The sequence below is a fragment of the Oreochromis niloticus genome, linkage group LG18, assembly GCF_001858045.2.
Source record: "Oreochromis niloticus isolate F11D_XX linkage group LG18, O_niloticus_UMD_NMBU, whole genome shotgun sequence".
NCBI classification, from domain to species: Eukaryota; Metazoa; Chordata; class Actinopteri; order Cichliformes; family Cichlidae; genus Oreochromis; species Oreochromis niloticus.
This window is the reverse complement of record NC_031982.2, coordinates 36,254,275-36,269,073: the sequence shown is the minus strand read 5'-3', so window position 1 is coordinate 36,269,073 and position 14,799 is coordinate 36,254,275. Positions and strand designations below refer to the sequence as shown.

General features: G+C 41.6%; 1 protein-coding gene and 1 gene segment (V, D, J or C); one reads left to right on the top strand and one right to left on the bottom strand.

The window, feature by feature from the left end:
* Positions 1 to 14,799, top strand: part of LOC100704393 (zinc finger protein OZF) — an 883,579-nt gene that overhangs the window by 140,181 nt on the left and 728,599 nt on the right. The window lies entirely within an intron of this gene.
* LOC112842804 (T cell receptor alpha variable 38-1-like) lies at positions 7,374 to 8,130 on the bottom strand. The segment is given in 2 exon segments: positions 7,374 to 7,768; positions 7,921 to 8,130. Coding segments are annotated over 2 exon segments (429 nt in total).

Here is a 14,799-nt window from a genome sequence, read left to right as displayed (position 1 = left end):
AACTTTAAGTCAGAACAGACAGAATAACTCTGTACCTTCATGATCTGTGTTCATGTTAAATATGTCAGCTCCCTCTGACTGTGAGCAGAAACAAAGTCAGGAACAGACTGAAGATCACTGACAGCCTGTGAGAGATAAAGAGAATCTGTGTCTGCATTTAGTTATAGCAGTGAAAGATGAAGAGAAGATATGATAGAAAAACTTTTGTTCAAATTCAAAGCTCAAGTGAAGACTTAGTGAAGGTCAAAGGGAAGAGAAATCACAACTGCAGAGAATAGGGGGATACTGCAGCAAGTAGACGGCACAAATGATTCATTGAATTTGCTGTTTACAAAGACAGAACTGAAGCGCTCACTTAGGTAATCCAACCTTTCAGCACCAGGGAAAGATCAGGTTTGATATCCAACGATAAGTCACCTGACAGAATCGACTAAAGATGTTTTATTAGAGTTACATAGTAGAGTTTGTGAGGGAGGGAAGTTTCCACAAAGCTGGAAGGAGGCAGTGATTATACCGATACATAAACCAGGGAAGGATGATACAAAGCCAGGAAACTACAGACCAATAGCTTTAACATCCAACATCTGCAGAATAATGGAGAGAATGAGAAATGACAGACGAGTGTACTATGTAGAAAATAAAGGATATTTGACTAAGTACCAGAGTGGCTTTAGAAGAGGGAGAGGTGCAATGGATCCAGTGTGTGTTTAGAACATGAAATAAGGAACAAGGAGAGTGTAATGGTGGTCTTTTTGATATAGAAAAAACATATGATCTGATGTGGAGAGAAGGTCTGTTAATTAAAATTAATAGATGGGTTTAAATGGTTGAATGTTCAGATGGATTCAGGATTGATTTGGGAAGTTTGTCAATAAAAAATGGAAACGCCACAAGGAAGCATAGTTAGCCCGTTATTGTTTTCATTACTGATAAATGATGTGTTTAAGAACATAGAGGGTGGGATGGGGTTCTCGCTCTTTGCAGATTTTTGCAATGTGGACAAGAGGAAGAAATGTGGAATTAATGGTAAAGAAGGTACAGAGAGCAATTACAGAGGTGGAGCAGTGGTCGTATCAATGGGGGTTTAAATTCTACGTTAATGAGACTAAAATAATGTTTTTTACAAGGAAAAGAGTTGGAATGAAATCAAGATCAAATTATGGACAAGAGTTGGAAAGGGTAAAATAATTCGGGGTTGTGGTTTGATGAAAGGTGACATGGACTGTACATATTCAGAAAGTAATAGATAAATGAAGAAAGTGTTAAATATAATGGAGTCTTTAGTGGGAATTGACTGGGGAGCTGATAGGAAATCTTTGAAAGCCATACTGGGTTAATTGACACAACTTCCTGTTAGTTGTTGTGTTGCACGCACACACTGCTCTCTATACTCGGTTTGGACTATTTGAACTAGTTTTTGTGTTTTCTGAGTTTTGATTTCGGACCACAGCCAGTGGACGATCTGTACCAACCTCAGCACTGCTTCATTTAAATCACCGCTCTGGAATATTTTAGATGAAGGACACCAGTGGCAAACTAGCTAGCGGGTCACCAGGGTATGGTGAATGATTGCTTAGATTTGATCAAACGTTGGATCGCTGCAAATTTCCTCCAACTCAACGAGGGGAAAACCGAAGTCCTCGTATGCGCCCCTGATAGATTTCTATCGCAGATAGTGAAAGCCCTTGGTCCTCTCTCACTCTATGTTAAATCCTCTATCAGGAATTTAGGTGTCACCTTTGACTCGAGTCTCACATTGGATGGGCATGTGAAATCTCTGGTTCGGTCTTGTTTTTATCATTTAAGAAATGTGGCTAAGCTAAGCCCGATTCTATCTCGCTCTGAACTGGAGATTGCTATACATGCATTTATTTCCTCACGCTTGGATTATTGTAATTCGCTGTTTATGTGTCTTAGCAAAGGTTCTCTGGATCGTCTGCAGGTTGTGCAAAACGCTGCAGCGAGGCTTTTGACAAAATCCTCCAAGTACTCACATGTGACACCGTTGTTATCTCAGTTACACTGGCTTCCTGTTAAATTTAGAGTCGATTTTAAGATCCTGGTCTTGACCTACAGAGCTGTGCATGGACTGGCACCTGCCTACATCTTTGATCTGCTACAGCCTTATGTCCCCAGCAGGTCTTTGAGGTCATCTGATCTGGGCTTACTTGCTATAAAAAATACTAAGAGGAGGACTAAGGGTGATAGAGCTTTTGCCACTGTGGCCCCGAGACTGTGGAACTCTCTCCCCCAAGCATTAAGAACTGTGGACTCAGTAGCTGTTTTTAAAAAACAACTCAAAACTTACCTTTTTAAAACTGCTTTTGGTTAATTTTTTTGCCTGTTTTATTTTCTCTTTTTAAATCTTTTTATGACTTGTAATCTTATGTGCAGCACTTTGTGGTTCTGTCTTGAAAGGTGCTATATAAATAAAAATGTATTATTATTATTATTATTACTACAAGAGCGTCTCTCAGTATGGGCCTGAAGAAAGCCCCCGACAGCTGAGGAAGACGATGATATTAAGAAGTCGTTTGAGTTTGTGACAGAGGAGATTTCTGTTGTCAAACTGCAGAAGAAATGCATCCTGGACCTGTTGGAGGAAGTTAAGACTCTCTGCATCCAGAACACTGAGAAGGATCAGCGGCTGGTGTTCCTGGAGAACAGACGGATTTGGAGCCGTACACCCGGGTGAATGACGTGATCATCACTGGGCTTCAAACCCGAGTCATATGTTTGGTGGCTGCTGAGAGCGTGGAGGAGCCCAGAAAAGAAGATGTCAGCTCCACAGAGCATCAAGTAGTTACCTTTCCTTGGACCAAAGGTGCTGAACTGGACTATAACAACATTGAGGCTTGCCACGCTTCACCCCCCAAAAAATGACAATGACAAAAAATGTTTCATCCTTGCAGACGTTCCCTCTGCAGGTGGGGGTGAGACACAGGAGAGGTGGAGAATAAACTTAACCTGGGTGTCTGGGAGGTGATTGAATGATGGGGTGGGAACAGTTTCTTCTGCGGTGGAGTCGGGTGGGGCTGCCCCGGGTCCTGTGGGGCTTGCTGAGGAAGTGGTGCTGCTGCCGTGGATCCCGGTCTGGATGGACCTGGGCCCACTTGCCTTAGTGGGTCCCAGAGGGCAGCACATTGTACGCTGTCTGTCCTGCATGCTGCACAACAACATTCAATATTTAATATTTACTGTTATTTACACTTAGCTGGATTCCTGTGACGGTGTTGTGTTTATTATGCTGCTCTCTTTTATCGCTCGTTTTCTCTTATTTTTCTCTCACTGATCCTGGAGATTGTTTTTTTAAGTGCCCTTTCTCACTGTCACTCTTCCCCTCTGTTTTTCTTTTCCTTCATATTTCTTTCTCCCTTTCCTCTCCCACAGCCATGTCTGTCCCGTCTGTAACAACTGAAAACAAAAATAAAATAAATTCAATAATAATAACAACAAATGGACCAATACAGCAAAGCCGTGTAAAGTAAAGTAAATCCGTTGGGTATCTTTGTTGGGCTTCAGACAACAATTCTGACAGCTAAAGCAAACAGGACAGGCAAAAAACAATGAGAACAACAAAGCAGCCATCATAGTGAGATTTGGTAACAGAAAACACAAAACTGATAAAACAAGGAAAGAAACTGAAAGGATGCGACGTCTTCATGAATGAACATCTGACAAAACAAAACACTGACTCACCAGGAAAACACGTTACTAAGAAACAGAGACAAATTCTAAATACATGGAGCACAAACTGTAAAGGATTCATTAAACTCAATGGAACACCAGAACGAGCCAAAGTGTTGGTCATCAGAAACATTTAGGACCTGGACAAATACTGATGTTCATCTTACTGTCACGGTTCTGGGTCATTTTGACCCAGCATTGTCTGTTTCTTATGTTTTGGTGCTTTTCTGTATCATGATTTATGTGTGATTCTTTAACTCTCCTGTTTTAATGAGTGTTATAAATCTGTTTCAGTTTGGTTCTGGTCATGAGTTTAGTTTGATGTTAATTCTTCTTTAAGTCTCTGTCGTCTCTGGGTTCATGTGTTTTATTCTTTCAGTCTGTCTCTCAGTGTCAAGTCTGCGTCTTTCTGATTTGTTTCGTGTTTTCTGTTTTATTTTGATAGTCCCAGTCTGATGTCAGTGTGTTCAGTTTTACTTCTCTCCTGTCTCGTTAGTCTAATTTCTCCCAGCTGTGTCTGCCTTTCCACCAACTCAGGGGATTTATGGGCTTGTTGGATGAGCTGCATGAAGCCCGCGAGGTTCTTCAAGCTTCTGTTTATGATAAACTGGGACTGAGAACATTTCAGCACACAGACCATAATGTTCTGGACTTGGACAAAGATATAGACCCAGAAAAAAGGTTCTTCTGCTACATCAGCAACAACTGCTGCTACTTCACTGATGAACAGTTTAGTCACACCATCAACACGAAAAATAAATGATCAATAATCAATTTTAATAGCAGAAGGCTGTGTGCCAGTTTCAGTAATATAAAGGAATCTTTCAATCAGTTGACAAAACCATTATTGCCATTTCTGAAACATGGATCAAAGATGAAACCACCATCCCAGTCTACCTGTCAGAGGCGCTGCCCCAGATCTCCATGTAACGTAGTAGATGCAGATCAACCATGACAGCTCTACAACACTGAGGCCCTTCAGGAACCTCATCCATCCCAGGGGCCTGGCCACCAAGAAGTTGTTTAATTGCATCACTGATCTCAGCCCTAGTGATAGATGAGTCATCCCCCTCATTCAGAGAATCTGCTTCTTCTACAGAAGACGTGTCAGTGGGATTCAAGGGTGTCCTGATGCCACGTGCATTTGTGCACATCTTTAAATTATAACATGGTGTTCGCTGTGGGCAAAGTCCAATAACAAAACACCAAAGCAAATCAGGCAGGCTGTTTCTCCCAATCAGAGCCCGCCAACTCTTTTTTTGTTGTCCACATGAGGATTAAAGTCTCCCAGCAGGACAAGAGAGTCACCAGATAGAGCACCATCAAGCACCCCACCCAGTGACTCTAAGAAGGCTGGGTACTCTGAACTGTCGTTCTGCTTTGATATCAGCACAAGAGCTCACACTGGAGAGAAGCCATATCACTGCAAAATGTGTGGGAAAAGGTTCACATGTAGCTGTAATTTGTTGCAGCGCATGAGAACACACACAGGTTAGCATCTGCATGACTGTAAAATCTGATGGAAAACATTAACAATCTAGTAGTAATATGTGGCAGGACATGAGAACGAAATGTGTGGGGAAAAGTTTATGTCTGATAATAATGTGAAAAACATGAGGATGCAGGCAGCTGAAAAGTCTTATGACTGTAAAATCTGCGAGAAAATGTTCCAAGTTCGCAGACTTGTACTGAGTCACATAAAAATCCACACGAGAAGTCAAACTCAGCAAAGCAAAAACTTGAAAAATGTTGTTTTTTATAATAATTAGATGTTGGATTATAAATGTTGAGTTTAGATATGTTTGTTTTTTGCTTGGATTTGTTTTAGATTAGAGTTTTTTTCCTGTTAGTTGTTGCTTCATGTTGCTCAGGGTATTTTTGGATTTATTTTGGGTTTAACGAGAGTCTCTGCTGTGGACCAGCATGAACTGGGAACAGGTCAGTGTTTGCATTTTGTTTTTGTTTTTTACCATTTGAATGAGAGGCAGAAGGAGCCGAGATGTCCTGTTTTTGCTTGCCAAAGATGAACTCCACAGATTTTGAAGTAAAAATCTCAGCTCTTACATCCAAGGAAAGAACCCCTCATGGATGGATTTGCTTGTTGGAATCTTTCAGTCTGGTCTGTGCAGACTGGTTTATCCGTCCTTCACCTGCAAAGACTACACCAGCGAGCCCTCGGTGTCGGCCTGTGTCGACAGCACGTTCAGTGTTCTTCTGAATCTGCTGTGTGTGAAATGTGCAAAAGTTTGAAGTCTGGACTGCTGTGAGGACATGAAGGTGCTCACTGGAAACTCTCCCTGCTGCTGCAGAAATATGTGAGGAGTCCTCAGTGTTTAGATCAGAGTCTGGACTCTTGTGGTGGTGGAGCAGGGCTGAAGAACCATGCTGAACATCTGGATGGATGTGATGTGGAGCTGGACTGCTGATGACCTCAGTGGAAGGACCCACAGACTCTGGTCCTGATGAAAGGTGGAGGAGGGCTGCATCCATCTGACACTGAGAGGGGAAACACTTAAACATGAGAGCAGGACAATGATGAAGGAGAGCATCATCATCTGATGTGATGAGTTCAAAGAGAATAAATGGAATAAGCATGAGATGGTCTTCCTGGTTGGACTTTTAGCTTCATGTGAGAGATTTTACCTTAAAGAGATAAACCTCTGTTACTCTGTTTATTTTGCTTCTGCTGCATTTTTGCATGTCCTCATCCACTAAATATAAAATAGTGTAAATGAGCAGCTTTGGATGTTTGACAGTTTTTATTGTGTCTGAACGTTCCTACAGTTGGTTTGTGGTTGATGTGGATTTGCTGCTCATGTGAATCCTCCCACAGTGTTTCATTAGCAGCTGTAACCACAGTGACTCTGATAAAACAGGAATTAGCAGAATCCATCTGATATGAAGCTGTGCTTTGAATACCACTTCCCTCCTCTTTGAAGAGTAGTCAGATATCTGTGTTCAGGTTTTTGTACAGCCTCTTCTACACTTTGTATCACTGTGTTTCTAGAGCACAGTAGTAGAGAGCTGTGTCTGCCAGGGTTAGGGCTGTTATGGTCAGATCAGTTGTTATAGGTGATGTTTGGGTTTTATAACGTTTATCAGGAATATATTCAGCTGTCCCTCCTTTTCCTTGTTTCCAGAGTATAAACTGAGGAGCCTGAAGGTCAGAATGATGTCTGTACCAGTGAAGCTCAGCAACACTGTAACTTGTCTCATAGCTACATGTGAGTGTGACAGATTCTCCTTCTGTTTCAGTGACTTCAGTTCGTTGAGGAGTGATTGAGTCTCCAGCTGTGAGTCCTGGAAAAAGAAAGAAGAAAAGTAGTGAAATGCAGTCTGTATATCTGCTTAATGCAGCAGCTTCAACTAAACTTTAATCCCTGTTCTTAAACTCACCTATAATGTGAGATAGAAGCAAAAAGAGGTGCAGCAACATGTCTTTGGAGTTATTAAAGCCAGACAGACAGCACATGAACAATGTTCTTCCACTGCAGCACAATGACCAACAAATAATGTCATTGGATGAGCTCAACTTCAGTGGGCGGGGCCAGTTTAATAGCTGAGCCAATCAAATAGTTTTGTGCTTCCACAGCAGCTCTGTCTCTGTCTCTGATCTTTACTGCTTCATTTCTCTGTTGTCTTTGTCATCAGTCCAATGACACAAGAATCAGAGGTTTAACAGTGTGTGGCTCCCTCTAGTGGATGTTGTGGAGTATTCTGTTGTCTTTGCTCCAAAGGTTTTTGTACAGAGTTTTGGTGTTTCCTGTCACTGTGGGCTGCAGAGCACAGTAGTACACAGCAGAGTCAGACAGCTGAAGCTTCTGGATCTTCAGAGGAACTGATCTGATGTTGGAATCCAGTGTGGATGAAAATCTCTCCTTGAACTCGTCTGCTGTGTTTCCTTGATCCCTGCTATAGCGCATCAGGATGAATGTGGGGCTGTTGTTTCCATCCTGTTTGTACCAGAAGAGATAATTATTTGTTCCACTGCTCTCATACTGACATCCAAGTGTAACTGTGTCTCCTTCAGCAGCAATGACATCTCCTTGTTCCTGGATCACTTTGTCTTCTCCTTTACACTCTGAGGAAGAACAGAACATGCAGAGGAAGAGATGGATCAATAAATATGATTGAAGTTATTGAAAAGTTCCACAGTGTAAATGATGAAATCTCCTCTTTCTGTCCTTGTTGTGAATCGTGTGCAGAGGAAACATGTTGATGTTTGTATCTTACCAAAGAAAAGAGCAGCAAGAATAATCCACAGCCAATGTTCCATCTGTACAACAAGGTTTCAATCAACAGGAGAAACTAGCTGATGTTCAACATTCAGTCTGAGAATTGTTCTCTTCACAGCAGCACTTATTATTGACACAATGGTTGAACACAGTGCAGAAGGAGAGCACCGCCTACTGGATGATGTCGCCCTCTAGTGGAGCGTCTCTGTGGGTTTGCTGTCACTGTGGGCCTCACAGCAGAGTCTGTCACTGCAGCAGAGCAGATCTGAAGATCCATTCATCTTTGACCATCAACAACTTTAACAGACAGTCTGGAATTTTCTCTGTTTTGTGTTCCCAGTGAAATACAACGATCTCTGTTGGTGTTCCAGGATATTGTTAATATTAGAGGATAATTTACACTAATTAAAGTTTTTTGGGGGGTATTCATAAAATTGTTCACTTTGCCCCTTCATGTGGCAGCCCCGATATCAATCAATCAAACCAAAATTATTTATATAGCAAATTTAAAAACAGAAGTTACGATCAAAGTGTTTCACAAGTTAGGAAATAAATAAAACAAGACAAATTTACCAAACAACACAAGACAAGACAAACTTAGAAGCCAACCCAGTGATAGTCAAACTATCTTAAGTCAGAGCCAGAGTAAAAAGATGAGTCTTTAAACGAGATTTAAAAGACTGAATAGACGCAGAAGAGCGAATGGCAATAGGGAGATTGGGAGAATAGGGAGATTGTTCCACAGTTGAGGAGCTGCAATAGCAAAGGCACGATCACCTCTGGTTTTCAGCCTGGACTTAGGTTGCATTAAGAGCATCTGATTTGAAGATTTTAGTGCTTTTTTAGGATTATACAAATGGAGAAGTTCTGATAAATAGCTAGGTGCAATGTTATTTAAGATTTTATAAGTGAGTAAAAGAATTTTAAAATCAATGTGAAATTTCACAGGAAGCCAGTGTAAGTTAGCTAAACTGGAGTCATATGATCATGCATTCTGGCACTCGATAAAAGGCGTGCAGCAGCGTTCTGTACTAGGCCTAAATAGAGGGAGTTACAATAGTCCAGTCTAGAGGTAATGAATGCATGAATACGCTTTTCAAGGTCCTTGGGGGAGAGGAAAGGCTTGGCTTTAGAAATTTGCCGTAGCTGATAGAAGCTGGATTTAACCACAGTAGATACTTGTTTCTCTAATTTGAAGGAGCTACCAGGAGTACCCCAAGGTCTCTTACAATGTGGGAGAGGTAGCTAGCAAGTGGGCCAAGGGTAACGGTTAGTTGGTTCAATTGAATATGGCTGTCAAAGACAATAACTTCAGTTTTACTGTCATTCAAGGTTAGAGAGTTTTGAGATAGCCAGGTTCTCACATCATGAAGACAGTTAAACAATGTATGCAATGGATCTGTGACATTCAAACTCAAAGGGAAATAAATTTGAATGTCATCAGCAGAACAATGGAAAGAAATATTATATCTTTGGAAAATAGATCCCAAGGGCAACATGTACAGAGAGAATAGCATAGGGCCCAAAACAGACCCCTGGGGCACACCACAGGGAAAGGGAGCAGAGGAGGAAGAGGAGTATTGCCCCATAGTGATAGAGAATGACCTCTCTGAAAGATAAGATTTAAACCATAATAAGGCTGTGCCCTTAAGACCAACTACTTGCTCTAACCTTGATAATAGAATGTTGTGATCTACTGTGTCAAACGCAGAAGTCAGATCCAGTAAGACTAAAACCACAGAGCAACCTGAATCAGTGGTTAAAGGAGATCATTAAAAACTCTTAACAAAGCTGTCTCAGTACTATGTCGAGGTTTGAAGCCCCACTGGAATTTTTCAGTAATACCATTGGTATCTAAGAAGGCCTGAAGTTGTTTACAGACCACTTTTTCCAGGATCTTTGACATAAAGGGAAGCTTAGAAATCGGCCTATAATTTGAAAGAACACTGGAGTCAAAATTAGTCTTCTTAATAGCGGGTTGAACAACAGCATGCTTGAAGGCAGACGGTACACAGCCTGAGGACAGTGATGTATTCAATATTAATAAAATACAAGGCCCAATAGTATTCAGCGCTTCATTAAAAAGTACGGGCAGGATGAATAACATAGAAAATGGGATAGCAAACAGTAGACAAAGCTCGAGGAGACGGCTCGCCGAAAACACTGGCACCATCATGGAACCAAATCTCAGGACTTTTCCCTTGATATCACACCATCATCTTCACACAGGAAATATTCATATTAATTTCTCTCCACTATGATTAATACATGACTTAAATCACTAGAGCAACCTCTCAGTGTCATGATTACAGGAATGCATCGACTCTAAAGCAGCCCACATGAGGCTAAAGCTTTACATGCTTTTATTTTGAGAAGGTTCAAAGACAGGGGGGGAGGTAAGTAGGTTTCCTGCAGAGGGACAGAGCAGGGAGACACCAGAGAACTGCCCGAGAGAACCACTGCTGAGTGTCAGTGCAGTCAGAATTGCTTATATAGTATTTATTAGAGTCCTTTCTTGTGTTTCACTTTTAGAGTTTCTGTGTCAGGGAGGTAAGTGAAGGTTTCAGAAGGCTGAGTGGGTGGAGAGTGGATGGGCAGGTGAGTTTTCCAGGTGAGTTTTCCAGCTCTGTTACAAGTAAGTCCTTTCCAAACAGCAGACAATGAGAGAATCCTTCAGGTTTCAGGTAACTCAAGTCCACAGAGCTATGAGCAGACACAAGAGAACATGGTGAGGTAACAGAAGCTACAAGCACAAACTCATAAGTCATAAATTAAGAGCTGAATTTCCACCAGAATGAAGACAACAATCTGACAAAGAGTGGATGTTTCAGCTGGACCTTTCATTCCCCAAAACATGAGGAGTTAATGAGATCTGGTTAGGTTACCAACACTGGCACCATCATGGAACCAAATCTCAGGACTTTTGCCTTGATATCACACCATCATCTTCACACAAGAAATATTCATATTAATTTCTCTCCACTATGATTAATACATGACTTAAATCACTGGAGCAACCTCTCAGTGTCATGATTACAGGAATGCATCGACTCTAAAGCAGCCCACATGAGGCTAAAGCTTTACATGCTTTTATTTTGAGAAGGTTCAAAGACAGGGGGGGAGGTAAGTAGGTTTCCTGCAGAGGGACAGAGCAGGGAGACACCAGAGAACTGCCCGAGAGAACCACTGCTGAGTGTCAGTGCAGTCAGAATTGCTTATATAGTATTTATTAGAGTCCTTTCTTGTGTTTCACTTTTAGAGTTTCTGTGTCAGGGAGGTAAGTGAAGGTTTCAGAAGGCTGAGTGGGTGGAGAGTGGATGGGCAGGTGAGTTTTCCAGGTGAGTTTTCCAGCTCTGTTACAAGTAAGTCCTTTCCAAACAGCAGACAATGAGAGAATCCTTCAGGTTTCAGGTAACTCAAGTCCACAGAGCTATGAGCAGACACAAGAGAACATGGTGAGGTAACAGAAGCTACAAGCACAAACTCATAAGTCATAAATTAAGAGCTGAATTTCCACCAGAATGAAGACAACAATCTGACAAAGAGTGGATGTTTCAGCTGGACCTTTCATTCCCCAAAACATGAGGAGTTAATGAGATCTGGTTAGGTTACCAACACTGGCACCATCATGGAACCAAATCTCAGGACTTTTGCCTTGATATCACACCATCATCTTCACACAAGAAATATTCATATTAATTTCTCTCCACTATGATTAATACATGACTTAAATCACTGGAGCAACCTCTCAGTGTCATGATTACAGGAATGCATCGACTCTAAAGCAGCCCACATGAGGCTAAAGCTTTACATGCTTTTATTTTGAGAAGGTTCAAAGACAGAGGGGGAGGTAAGTAGGTTTCTCTGTAAAGCTCTGTTGTCTTTGTCATCAGTCCAATGACACAAGAATCAGAGGTTTAACAGTGTGTGGCTCCCTCTAGTGGATGTTGTGGAGTATTCTGTTGTCTTTGCTCCAAAGGTTTTTGTACAGAGTTTTGGTGTTTCCTGTCACTGTGGGCCTCACAGCACAGTAGTACACAGCAGAGTCTGTCACTGCAGCAGAGGAGATGTTGAGATCGATTTGTTTTTGATCATCCACAACTTGAACAGACAGTCCAGAGATTTCTTCTTTCATTACACTTCCTGATCCCAAATGATAGATCAGGAACTCTGGTGGTTTTCCAGGATATTGTCGATACCAGTAGAAATGATCGCTTCCAGTTGCCTTTTTGGAGTATCTATAGGACAGAGTAGCAGTGCTGCCTTCTACACTGAACACTTCTTTGTTGGTTGGAGTGAGATCTTCACAGCTGACACCTAAAGGAACAGAAACATATTTGATACTTTTATAAATCATCACAGTTCAAATGTATTTCTTCAAACACACAGATTGTAACGTACCTGTTAGAATGGTGAGAATCAGTAAAGAAAGTGCATAATAGTCCAAAGACAACATGTTGAATGAAGGTAAAGTTTATGGTTTGTGTGCTGAACTCTGTTGAATGTGGAGGTTTCTCTCTCTTCTAGTTCAGTAACAGCTCAGCTCCTCCCTGAATCTCTCCTCCTCCTCTCTGATCTGGGTTTGAACTTCTCTCACTTCCTCCTCTTTACACACTAGTAGCAGCATTTTCACTTTCAGGTGGGAGCTCATATTTCAGCTCTGTGCTGCTTCAGTCCACAAATGATTCATGCTGTAAATACTTTGTCTACACTTTTTAAACATATCCTACATCTCTGCTGGTTTAAAAACTCATTTGTTAAATGTTCAGTTTCTATGCCATATGTTAAAACAAGATCTAGAGTGTGATTAAAGTGGTGGGTGGGTTCTTTTACATTTTGAGAGAAGCCAATTGAGTCTAACAACAGATTAAATGCCATGTTGAGGCTGTCATTTTTAGCATCTACATGGATGTTAAAATCACCCACAATAATTATTTTATCTGAGCTGAGCACTAAATCAGGTAAAAAGTCTGAGAAATCAGAGAGAAACTCTGTTGTTACGACCCTCTGCAGCCCCTAATCATCTTAATGTGTTCAGCTGGTGCTAATTGGCCACACCTAGTCAGGTGTGGATAAAAGCATACATGAGGCAAGCTTTCCAGGGAGCTCATTTGTCTTTGCCTTGGTGGCACCAGCCATTTTAGCCAACCTGGTGTTCCTTGTTAAGATAAAACCTCTTCTCACCTATACTCTGGTATTCGTCTCCTTTTTTATGTTGCGGCTTTTGAGCCGGGTCGTAACACTGTGTAAGGCCCAGGTGGACGATAGATGATAACAAGTAAGACTGGTTTCTGAGTTTTACAGCTGTCTGTTTCCGCTGGGGGTCAGGAAAGCCACTCCACTCTCAACTGCAAACTCAAACACCATCTCAACCAGCCATGGCTGCCATGCCACCACTAGCTGAACTGGCAAGTGCCACGCTGCCATCTGGTCTAACTGCATCTCCACCAGAGCTCAGCACGCTGTCCGGTCCTGCGCCATCTCTGCCAGAGGTCAGAGGTCCCTCCTGTCTCGTGTCGTCATGCCTCGTCTGGTCCTGGAATTCCAGCCAAGCTGCCTGTGAGCCTTCAGGCACGTCCAGGTCCAGCACGGCCTCACATTCACCCACTGAACCACACCAACACTGGAAACTTTTAATCTCAATCAACTGAATTTAGAAATACCTATCTGGCTAACATAATTTTAAAATTTCTTTATTCCCAAATTGTTATTAAAAATGTAGAAGTTAAATATTGGTGATTGTTGACCATTCCATGAATCCAGATCAATACTTCTGGACACAAATATACTTACATACCTTCAAAAGTACTGAAAGCCCCATCTTAAGACTCTATAATACAAAAACTCTCCACAGACGACACTATACAGGACAAATGGTTCTTGTAGACTCAAACATGCACCCACTGCAAAGGCAATACCATTGAGAACTATATCCATGCTTTTAGTTCTTGTATGCCTGTCCAGAGCTTAGAGGATATGTGAAGATCTATCCAAATGGTTTAGTTGCTGTATCCCAACCTCACCCAAATTAAATTTTTTTATACAGCACATTGTAAGGTGGACCCTACAATAATAGAGCACCTGTTTCAAGTAAATACATGAAATATAGTTCTTACTGCCTAAAGCATCACGAAGAAAACTATTTTTGTTTTCATTTATGTATTACTGAATAGAAAAATGTACTTCTACTTCACAGCAGTTTCGATGTCTATATCCTCAAAAAAACAGCAACAACTGGATGAATTTATTTGTTGCTGGTTCCCACTGATCATTTCCATTAGTTGCGGATGGTTGGCTCTGGCCGTGTCTCCCTGTGTGCCTTGCAGGTTGATGAGGGTGTTCTCTGGGTCTATGGAAGGTTTTGCAGCTTTCTGGGGCCTGGAGCATGTGCTCTGGTTCTGTTACAATATCAGATTAAATGAAAGGAAGAGGTCATGTGTCAATAACAGGGCTGCTTTCTCATATTGATGTCTGACAAATTTCAACAGTTTTGGCATGTTCCAGATCAACACTAGTAAAACCAAGGAGCTGGTGGTAGACTTCCGCAGGCACAAACATCCTCGACTGCAACCACTAAACATTCAAGGTTGGGACATTGAGGCTGTGGACAGCTACAGGAACCTTGATATTCATCTGAACAATAAACTGGACTGGACTCATAATCAATGTTTCCTCTAATGTTTCATGTGTCTGAGCGAACACACAAACTCCCTGAGCGTCCCTTGGACCACTGTGAGCAACAGCAGACGTGTGCACTGTGGTCACGCCAGCATCGAATCCATCCAAGTTACATGTTTATTAAAATAATCAAATTACAGCATTTACATTTATGTTAGACTACTTTTAATTAACTGCTTTAGCCCACTTACAATGAAAA